Source organism: Benincasa hispida, chromosome 12 (assembly GCF_009727055.1).
Source record: "Benincasa hispida cultivar B227 chromosome 12, ASM972705v1, whole genome shotgun sequence".
NCBI classification, from domain to species: Eukaryota; Viridiplantae; Streptophyta; class Magnoliopsida; order Cucurbitales; family Cucurbitaceae; genus Benincasa; species Benincasa hispida.
Window position 1 is genome coordinate 26892604 of NC_052360.1, and position 11793 is coordinate 26904396.

Genomic DNA, 11793 nt, shown 5'->3' on the forward strand with positions numbered 1-11793 from the left:
ACACGGTAAATCGTTTACCTTTTGTCGCGTTAAGCGATCGCCTAGACGATCAGGCTTCACAGCCTCGTTGTCGTATAAGCGATCGTTTAGTTTTTTGTGCTTATCGTCTAGTTCACACTGGGGGATCGTTTACCTTTGGTGTTTACTACATAATGGAGTCCTCTTGGCGGTTCAAGACCCGGTTCGCTCAGTGAAAAATGTAATAGATAGGGTTATTTCATTCCCTTTTTTTTTGTAAAGGCTCATCCCGGTCTATTAATCCTTAATTTATTACATGCGATGTATGGTTTTTTATATGTCATATGGTATGCACATACAGTAAATCCCACCTTAGGTTATGCATTGGTCATGCATCATCTTTTTATTGTAAATATTATAATTTAGAGAAGTATGATTTAATTATGTAAGAGCATGCTCATGCATCATATAATATAAGAGTTATATTTATGCATGCATAAAAAGCATTGACATGCATCATCTTTATATTATAATTGTTATAGTATAAGGGTGAATGATATCATGTTTGCTTTGGTTATTACGCGTTATATAAAAGTTATGTATAGTAATGACCAGACATTGCATGAAGCATGACACATAGGTTACTTTATAAATGTTATAAACACCTTATTGTGTGCAATGGATTTTTAGTTGTTTCTTTTTAAAAGTTAAAGAGAAATTAGAACTAATAGAAATAAGAAAGACATGCATGCTCACTTAGGTTTAATTCATGGTTTTAAATGTTTAAAACTTGGATCACATAGACCTAAGATCACGGTTCTAATATGATTAGGAGCCATAAGGCTTTAATCTTTTAATCAGTTTAATAGGATTAAATTGGCTAATAAAAGGTTAAAGTGTAACAAATCTATCTATAAGGAACCTTTTGTCTAAGGCGGGTTCTGTCTAGGCTGGGATATTTAAGTTGACAGAAACATAACACCCCTACCTAGGAACTTACCTAGATAGGTGAATTAGTTAGATTTGATGCATGCATGCAAGTTAAGGACAGTCCATTAAAGTGTTTAAATGTGACTACTTGAACTTGTTCATATTTCATAGACAAATGTTGTTTTTTAGCGGGATTTAAAAAGACGACTTAGACTAAAATCAATAGCTGGATTGTCTAGGTTAATGAACCCCTAGGTAGAACATTCAGTGGGAGGTACTTGGGACATAAGATGCTTCACTTAAACTTTTCACGTTTCTCCTAAATAGCCCACACCATGAGATCTACCCTCAGCCTCGAGGCACCTTTGGCGTGTCCTCCTAATGGATAGTGTTTGCGTAGGTCAATATCAAAGTGAATGGAGATAGTGTTTATAGTAAGTGGGAGCGGGAATTGTGACAGCATATCCCTCGGTCTCTCTCATTAGGTTGAATAAAGTTACTGCACATCACCTCGAGGTACAATGGGAGTGTCCCCCTAAAGGATGGCAGTTTTGCGCGTTTCTTTATTTAATCTCCTGTAAGAGGATAAGGTAACTTAGTCTCTTGTTCTAATATACTTTTTCCCTACGGTGGGTTCATTAGGGCGGGACTCTGGCACCAAAAGTGAGGGGTCACACTTACATGGACTTGTTAAAGGTTAACAGTTCTAGACCGAAAAATGGTGGTTGTTAGTTTCAGTTCCAAGAGTTGGTTCTGCCTAATGGTTGAGAATGTCTCATACTAGCGAAGGGCATCTGATCACCCCATCGGTGATGTTTGTCCTGCCTCACTAGGGCATCATTGTAAAATAGAAGTCTTTCACTTAGGGTACTTGAAACTGGTTTGCAAAACTAATTGGTTAAAAGTGGTTTAGCAAAATCTAATAAAGTTTTGTTTGTATTTTCAGCAACACCATTTTTCAAAATGGCAACAGCCACATTAGCTTTGCTAAGCACCGAAAAATTAATTGGTGACAATTTTTCGACATGAAAACACATGATCACGACGATCCTAATCATTGAGGATCTCATGTTTGCTCTTATGAAGGTTTGTCCTCTTATTCTAGCTCCAAATGCTGCTAGAAATGTTTGGGTGGCATACGAGTGATGGACACGGGTGAATTAGAAGGTTCGAGCCTACATCTTGGCAAGTCTTTCTGAAGTCTTGGCCAAGAAACATGAGCCTATGGTCTCAGCGCATGAGATCATGGAGTCCTTGCGGGGGATTTTTGGACAACCGTCTGAACAACTTATATATGAGGCTCTTAAATATATATTCAACTCCAAAATCGAAGAAGGCACCTCTGTTCGTGAACATGTGCTTCATGATGGTCCACTTCAATATGGCAGAATTGAATAGGTCTACCATCAATGAGGACAGCCAGGTTAGCATAATCTTGCATTTTTTACCGTAAAGCTTCCTACACTTTGTTAGTAATGTGATTCTTAACAAAGTGAAATATAACCTTACAACTCTCCTCAACGAGTTGCAAACCTATCAATCTTTACTGAAATGTAAGGAGAGGAAGAAGGGTGAGGCATATATTGCTTCATCCTCTAGGACGTTCCATAGAGGTTCGACCTGAGGGACGAAGTCTGCACCTTATACTTCTAACTCTGCATAGGGGAAGAAGAAGAAAGGTGGTAAGGGAAAAGGGAAGGCACCTGCTAACCCGCCGCCTGTCGCCCCAAGAAGGCGTTCATCGGTTGAAAAGGGAAAGTGTTTCCATTACAATCAGGATGGACACTAGAAGAGGAACTATCCTTGCTATCTGAAAGAGAGGAAGGCCGCCAAGGTTAAGGGCAATGCAGATAAAGGTAAATATGATTTACTTGTACTTGAAACTTGTTTAGCGGAGAATGATGATTCTGTCTAGATAATAGATTCGGGCGCCACTAACCACGTTTGTTCTTCTTTTCAGGGGAATAGATCCTGGCGACAGCTGGAGGCTGGTGAGTTGACGATGCGAGTAGGCATCGGGCACGTCGTCTCAGCTATGGTAGNCTGGCGACAGCTGGAGGCTGGTGAGTTGACGATGCGAGTAGGCATCGGGCACGTCGTCTCAGCTATGGTAGTGGGAGTGCTCCAGTCAGATTTACAGAATAGCTTTCTAATTTAAAATGATGTATATATTATTCCCAAACATAAGAGGAACCTCATTTATGTAAAATATTTATTGCAGTGTAAATACACTATTTCTTTCAATGTGGATAAAGTGTTTATTGGTATTATTATTTGTACAGCAAATCTGGAATCATATTTATATGTGCTAAGGCCATTAACAATTAATTCCCTCCATAACACAGAATTGTTTAAAACTATCGTAACTCAAACAAAACATCGACGTATTTCTCCAAAAGAAAATGCCCATCTTTGGAATCTTTGTTTAGGGCACATCAATTTTAATAGAATTGTGAGATTAGTAAAGAATGGACTTCTAAGTGAGTTAGAAGAAAATTCTTTACCAATGTGCAAGTCTTTCCTTGAGGGTAAGATGACTAAACGAACTTTTATTGGAAAAGATTATAGAGCCAAGGAGCCTCTTGAGTTAGTACATTCTGACCTTTGTGGTTCTATGAATATGCGAGCCCGAGATAGCTATGAGTATTTTATCAATTTTATTGATGATTACTCCAGGTATGGGTATGTTTATCTTATGCAACGGAAGTCTGAATCCTTTGAAAAGTATAAAGAGTTCAAAGTTGAAGTTGAAAACGCATTGGATAGACGAATTATAACACTTCGATCGGATCGAGGTGGAGAGTTTTTGGACTCGGGATTCCAGGAATATTTGATAGATATCGAATCGTTTTCCAACTATTAGCGTCGGGTACACCTCAACATAATGGTGTAGCAGAGAGGAAAAATAGAACCTTGTTGGACATGGTTCGTTTGATGATAAGTTAAGCTTCCTTACCGAACTTGTTTTGGGTTTTTGCAGTAGAGACTGTGGTATACATACTCAACCCTGTTCCATCTAAGAGTGTTGTGAGAACACCTCTAGAGTATTGGAACGGGCGTAAAGCTAGTTTACGTCACTTGCGCATTTGGGGTTGCCTTGTACATGTGCTTAAGGCCAATCCCAAGAAGTTGGAACCACGGTCGAGGATATGCCTCTTTGTCGGCTAACCCAAAGGTACACGAGGGGGTTATTTTTATGATCAAATGGAAAATAAGGTGTTTGTTTCAACGAACGCTACTTTCCTAGAGAAGGATCATATAAGGAGCACAGTCCACGAAGTAAAGTCGTGTTGTATGAGCTTTCCAATGAAACTACTGAAACTTCAACAAGAGTTGTTGAAGGGCCTGCTACATCTTGATGGGAGTTCATCTAGTAGGTCAGTTCCACCTCAAGAATTGAAAGACCCCGACATAGTGGGAGGGTTACGAACCCGCCGGTTTGCTATCTAGCTTTCACGAAAATCCTTACTATGGTAGCAGATGGCGACATTGAGGATCCGTTGTCTTATCAGAAGGAAATGGAGAATGTTGACCGGGATGAATGGGTCAAGGCCATGGATCACAAGATGGAGTCGATGTACTTCAACTCAGTATGGGGTCTTGTAGATCAGTTTGATGGGGTAAGACCTATTAGTTCTAAATAGATCTACAAGGGCAAAAGGGGTTCTGATGGGAAGGTACAAACCTTCAAGGCTCGACTTGTGGCAAAGGGTTATACCCAGGTAGATGAAGTCGACTATGAGGAGACTTTCTTGCCTATTGCCATGTTAAAGTCGATCCACATCCTTCTGTCCATTGCAGCTTATTATAATTATGAGAACTGGCAAATGGACGTCAAGACGACTTTTCTGAATGGCAATCTTGAGGAGACCATTTACATGGTGCAACCCGAGGGGCCCAAGGTCAAGAGCAAAAAGTTTGCAAGCTGAATTGGTACATTTACTGGCTGAAACAGGCATCTAGATCTTGGAACATATGGTTTGATACTGTGATCAATTCATATGGCTTTGACCAAAACGTTGATGAACCTTGTGTATACAAGAAGATCATCAACGCTTCAGTAGTCTTCTTCGTGTTGTACGTAGACGATATACTACTCATTGGGAATGATGTAGGTCTACTGACTGCAGTTAAGAACTGGCTAGTGACCCAATTCCAAATGAAATATTTGGGAGAGGCTCAGTTTGTTTTAGGTATACATATCTTTTGGGATCGTAAGAACAAAGTGCTAGCACTGTCTCAGACATCGTACATTGACAAGATGTTGCTCAAGTACTCGATGCAGGACTCCAAGAGGGGCCTATTGCTGTTCAGACATGGAGTCACTTTGTCCATGTGTTCTCAGATGCCTCAAGAGGTTGAGGAGATGAGACGGGCCCCATATGCGTCTGCCGTTGGCAGTTTGATATACGTGATGCTCTGTACTAGTCCAGACATCTGCTACGTTGTTGGCATAGTCAGTAGGTATCAGTCTAACCCAGGCTAGGGTCACTGAACCGCAGTGAAGAACATCCTCAAGTATCTTTGGAGAACGAGGGACTACATGCTCGTGTATGGATCTTTGGGGTTGATGCCCTAAAGTCTCGTGTGCTATAGTTTGTAAATTATTTGTACGAATGCTTGTGTTGTATAATATATGATATTTAGTTCACATCATGTTTTTTGTTCAGTTGTATGTTTTATTTGATTTCTCCGCTTCATAGGTGAGAAATCATCTTATGAAGCAAGGAATGTTATTAAATTTCCCTCTCTCAATCACTAGAATGCATACCTCTATTTTTTTTAGAAATAACATGATGTATGATTTTTCTTTCTTTCTTTTTTTTTTTTTTTTTAGAGATTTGGTGTTGGCAATATTTTTTAAAGATGTCATTTGGATTGTCTGCTAATGCTACATAATATATTTTTTTTCTTATCTGAAAAATTCCTATTGATTATTATTACAAACTTTTTTCCTTTTTTGAGTGTTGTTTGCTGTTTTGGTTTATTTTCTCCTTTTCTGTCGTGCATATTTAAGAGAATATATACAGTTCTCTTTTTAGGGTTTACACTTTTGAAGAATTTGTACCGTTGTGTGATGTTGTTGGGTGCCGTCATGACAAGTTGTTTAAAGAGACATCTTCTTTGTATGTCAATCTTATGATTATGAAATTTGTTCTTTTGTCGATCTAGAGAGATTCTCAATGTCATATTGAATCGTACTACTTTATTTTGAGAAGGGTTCATATACTTAGGTGATGCTTAAGTATTCTAAATGAAGTAGTCTTTCATTTTGAAGTGGGGAAGATAGAAGTTCGAGATGAGAGAAAATCTCACACTTAGAGGGTGCCTAAGTACATAGAAGGTGAGAAGATATCACACTTAGGGGGAACCCAAGTTTCATTAAGAGTGAGTCTCGCACTTAGGGGAAGCCTTATTGTTCATTCTCTAAGTTAGGCTATTCGAGTGTCACTGTAATTATCGTTTATTTTTAAATAAGTACATTATTCTACCTCCCAGACGTAGGTAGTATTGCACCGAACTGGATTATCGAACTTTGTGTTTTGTTCTAGCTTTAGTTTTCTAGATTTATCTTTGATGTTTTTAAAATTACTATAACATCATGTATTGAACAAACTTTGAGATGTGTTAGATAACAACCTTTATTTCATTTTTTTTTCCAAAAGTTTTGAATTAATTTTCAAATCTTTTTGTTTATCCCTCTCCTTCAATACCTAAAATCACACATTATCTCTTTTGATTAAAAAGGATGTATTTTGTCCTTTTACTCTTTTCTTTTTTTAACTAATAAAAAGAATAAATGAGCAATATAATTTATAGATATTTACCATTTTTTAATAATGTTTGGTCCATAAAAATGGAACTTGTAAGGTCAAAATTACAAATCGAGCTATGCTCACATTGGCTATAAATATTAACACTGACGCTTTAAACATGTAAATACCATTTAGATTTCAGTAAAAGCAAAACATAAAATAAAACAAAACAAAAGAAATGCCCCCTTTTGGTTATTTATATAGAATTTGAAGGAGGTTATTTAAGATGGGATGGACATACAGTGAGCAGAAGTTGTGAGACTGGGCCTGATGATACCGGTGTTTTGGGCTTCTGCCCATCTTTTACAACATGTCCGGTCTTCTGATCCAGGCCTGGCCCACTAAAATCTTATTCAAATTTGAAGATTCACTTCAAATTTACAATTCACTCCTTCACATAATAAAAATGAGTGGTTTTTTTTTTCCTTGATCTCTTTGATATTTAAGTGAATTAATTAACAAACTAAAATTTAAATGATTAAAAAAGAAAGTTAAAATTTAGTCCTTATTATTAAGGAACCATAAAGACTTTTAAAACTTTCTTCCAATTATAGGGATCAAATTTTGTAATTTAATCCTTAAATTATTAAATCCATCTATTTAATATTATTAATTAATCAACCATTTATTTTTTTCTCTTATAAACTCCAACCAACATTTTTTTGTTCAAGTTCTACAAAATGAGAAGAAAGAATTATAATTTTCCACATCTTTACTAAAAGTGCATGACAACCTCACCTAAATATAGAAAATTATCTCCTCAAGCCATATGGACCAAATATCAAAAAATAAATATATTTTTTTTAATATTTTCAAATTAATCAATTAACTATTTTGTTTTTAAAAAGAAATATCATCGATTGAATCAGACTAAATTGTAAATTTCATCTCTATGATCCGAAAAAAGTTGGAATTTAGTTAAATCTTTTTAGAAAATATATATTTTTTAAATTTAGTAAAACAAAGGTAGATAGTAGAAAATTGAAACTTATACGTCTCAATTCTTGTCGAGTTATCTTCATGTTCAAAAGTAAAATTCTCCCAGCAGGCCATTTTATTACTATTTTCTTATTTTTCTTATTTTTGTTGCTTATTACTATTCTCCAAGCTTATACTATTTTCTTATTTTTATTTCAACAATTTTATTACTATTTAATTTTTTTTTTGGAAATGAGTAATTACAATTTATAGCAACATTTGCTTTTCTTGAATCCTCTATAATTGTTATCTAAAACAAGAAAAAGAATCCTCAATCATTGTGATATTCCTCTTCGTAAGCTTCCCTGAACACTTATTTTTGTCTGAATTTTTCGTGGTTTGTTTTTTCCCTATCTCCATCTTCAGCCCGATTGAAGCTTCCGGGATTTTCTTCTTCGGTGAGTATTCTCTCTGACTTATATTTACCTTCTTCTCTATTTCATCGAACAGTTTCTGATTAGTTTAGTTGCTTTCAATTTTGCTTATAATTTGAGGAAACCACATTTGATCTTTCAACGAAACTTCTAATTTTCTCTAGCTGATTAGCTCTAAAATCCACTCCCATGTCCTGTTCTTGACTTCTGGTTGTTTTAGCTTTCAGATTTTGATTATATATCTTCCAATTTCTCTTTGATTCATCGCAGAAACAGACAACTGGTGGTTCTAATAATTACCCAAAATCGAGATGGCTGATTACTTTAGTGTCCTAGTAGATCGAAATGGAGTGAGGTCGAGTAGTGAAGATCTGCTTACCGCGATTATGCCATTAATGAAGCTTCTCTCCCTCACAGCAATAGGTTTATTACTTTCCCACCCAAAAATCCAAATGATCCCAAGAGAAACCCTAAGGCTCCTAAGCAAACTTGTTTTTGCCCTGTTCTTGCCCTGTCTAATCTTCACCTATCTGGGTGAGAGCATTACGCTTGAGAATATTGCTAAATGGTGGTTTATCCCTGTAAATGTTTTGATTAGTACTGGAATTGGATGTCTTCTAGGGTTCTTGGTAGTGATTCTATGTCGTCCTCCTCCTCCGTTAGTTCGATTCACCATCATCTCGACCGCGTTTGGTAACACCGGGAATCTTCCCCTTGCCATTGTTAGTTCTGTCTGCCATACTGCTGATAACCCTTTTGGGAAACATTGTCACTCAAGAGGGGTTTCTTATGTTTCCTTTTGCCAGTGGGTTTCTGTTATTCTAGCTTATACTCTTGTGTATCATATGATGGAGCCTCCATTGGAATTTTATGAGATTGTTGAGGAAGGCACTGAGATTGAAGAATTGGTTGAAACTAATGATAATGATGTAAGTAAGCCACTTCTTATGGAAGCCGAATGGCCCGGGATTGAAGAAAAAGAAACCGAGCATTGTAAAGCACCCTTCATTGCTAGGATCTTCAATAGCATTTCAAATGTTTCTCAATCTTCATTTCCTGATCTTGATCACTCTAGAGATAGTAGTAGTACTCCTACATACCCCGAATCCATTAGGTGTTTGGCTGAACCAAGAGTTGTGAGGAAAATAAGAATTGTAGCTGAACAAACTCCTATACAGCATATTCTGCAGCCCCCAACCATTGCTTCTTTGTTAGCCATCATTGTTGGGTTAGTACCTCAAATCAAAGCATTCTTCTTTGGCGCTGACGCTCCGCTATTATTCATCTCCAATAGTTTAGAAATTTTTGCTGGTGCAATGGTGCCTTTCGTAATGCTAATCTTGGGTGGCATGCTTGCCGAAGGGCCTAATGAATCATCTACACTCGGCCTACGTACTACAATCGGCATATGCATTGCAAGACTTTTGGTCCTTCCTGTATTAGGAATCGGGATTGTCGTAGCTGCCGATAAACTGAACTTTCTAGTTCATGGTGATCCAATGTACAAATTTGTGCTTCTATTGCAGTACACAACACCAACTGCCATTTTGTTAGGAGCACTTGCCAGCTTGAGGGGATATGCAGTTAGAGAGGCCTCAGCTCTACTGTTTTGGGAACATGTTTTTGCCCTCCTCTCCCTCTCTCTTTATATCTTTGTTTACTTTAAGGCTGTGATATAAGGATAGTTCTGCTACGAACTGTACGAGTTATATCAAAGGCTGTTTCATTCTAAGGAAATAATTCTCTTCCTTCTCTGTTGTATGATGCTCAATTACTGGTTGCTTGTATAGCTTGGGTTACAAACTTGTGGTATGTGAATTTGTTTAATCTAAGCTACAAAATGTAGTATGAATTGAATTTTTATACGTCACTTTGTAGGTTATATATTAAAATTTCTAGACCTGTGTGAGCTAATTGGGTTCTTAATATCTCTCTTTAGTGGTATGAGTTTAGAACTGAGTTATCAGATTAATTAATACATCTTCACTTTGACATAATCTATTCACACTATTAAGAATTTGAAATTGGAGATGATGCGATTCTTTTTCCCTTTTCAATTTAGCAGTGAGGATGAGAATGTTAGGTTCCTACCCCTATACTCAGTACAATCCAACAATATAACCACCACGGTAATAACCAGCAAAACAGAGCAACTAGGGGTGTTCAAAAAATCCGATATCCCGAAAAAATCAATCAACCTAACCCAACTCGTGCAGTTTGGGTTGGGTTATCAACTTATTTGGGTTGGGTTGGGTTCAAATAAATGAAAATTTTATGAGTTGGGTTGGTTATGAGTTCACCTAATATAACCCAAATTAATCCGAACTAATCCGAATTTATTATTAACTTTAAAATATATTTTTTTATTACTTATAACACAATTATTTATACATATATTGATTTTAGTTTTATTTAATTCTAATATTTTTTTAATAATTTATTCTTCAACAATTCTTAAAAGTAGTTTTTTACACTTTTTTATTATATAAATTGAAATTGAGTTGTTAATCTTCATTCAATATATGAAAATAATTAAATTGGATTTTTACATATTTATGTTTTGCTTCTTTTCATAACAAAATTTTAAGTAAATGGACTGATTAACCCGAATCAATCCAACCCAAATATTTCATGGTTGAGTTGGGTTGAGTTCATTTTTTAATAAGAGTTATTTGGATTGAAGAAATTTACAACTCGAACAATTGGGTTGGGTCTAAAAAGTCTTTCAACCCAATCTAACCCAACCCATGAACACCCCTAAGAGCAACAATCTCTATCACAAGATCCATTAATAACAGAGAATAATCAAAAGCTTACACTGAAAACAAAAAGTATAACAATGGAATAAAACAAGGATAACAATGAAAGAAGGATAATAATGAGAGCAGAAGAACTAGCCAATTCGAGAGGGCTAGAAACCTCTCATTCAAAAGTTGTTGTAGCTTTTCCCAAAATGTTCCATGCTTTCCCTCAGCCTCCCTCCATTCTATTTATAGCCTAGCTTAATGGTCCTCCCCTTGTATCATCTCTTTCCTCACAGTTATTTCCTCCCACAATCTTTGGTGTAATTCCTCTTATAGGTGTGTATGATTGGAGGCTTAACAATACCACCCTCCTCAAAACACAGCTTGTCCTCAAGGTGGGGTTGAGGAAATTGTTCCTTCATTAAATACACCAACTCCCATGTTACTTCACTCTCCGACAATCCTTTCCATTTCACTAGCCATTCATTCGCAACCAATTCCCTGTTCCAACATATTCTCAGAATGAATTCAAGAACCACCTGCAGCTTCCACTCTTCAGTTAATGCTGGGATGTTGTTGCACTTTGATCTGCTCACCCAATTTCTTCTTTAACTGGGATATATGAAACACGTGGTGTATCTTTGCCTCAAGTGGTATTCTAGCTTGTATGCCACCTCTCCAATCTGCTCCAACACACGATAAGGACCAGTGAATTTTGGGGCTAATTTCTCACATCGTTTCCTTGCTAAAGAGCATTGTCAATAAGGCCAGAGTTTCAACAACACTTCATCTCCTACTTCAAATTGTAATTCTCTCCAATTCAAATCAGCTTGCTTCTTCATTTGGTTCTTTGCCACTACTAGGTGGTCTTTCAAGGCATTCAAAGTTGTATCCCTTGCCATTAGTTGTTGCTCCACTAAATCATTTGACGTCTTTTTCTCCTTGGATGATACTAATGGTGGGGGTTTTCTTCCAAACACTGCCTGATATGGA

General features: G+C 36.7%; 1 protein-coding gene across 1 annotated transcript; it reads left to right on the plus strand.

Moving 5' to 3' along the window:
- Window positions 1-7919: 7919 nt before the first annotated feature.
- LOC120068290 (protein PIN-LIKES 2) lies at window positions 7920-9921 on the plus strand. Its single transcript, XM_039020009.1, has 2 exons — window positions 7920-8080; window positions 8327-9921. The coding sequence occupies exon 2, from the start codon at window positions 8368-8370 to the stop codon at window positions 9733-9735; it is 1368 nt and encodes a 455-aa protein (XP_038875937.1). The 5' UTR covers window positions 7920-8080; window positions 8327-8367; the 3' UTR covers window positions 9736-9921.
- The last annotated feature ends 1872 nt before the right edge of the window (window positions 9922-11793 follow it).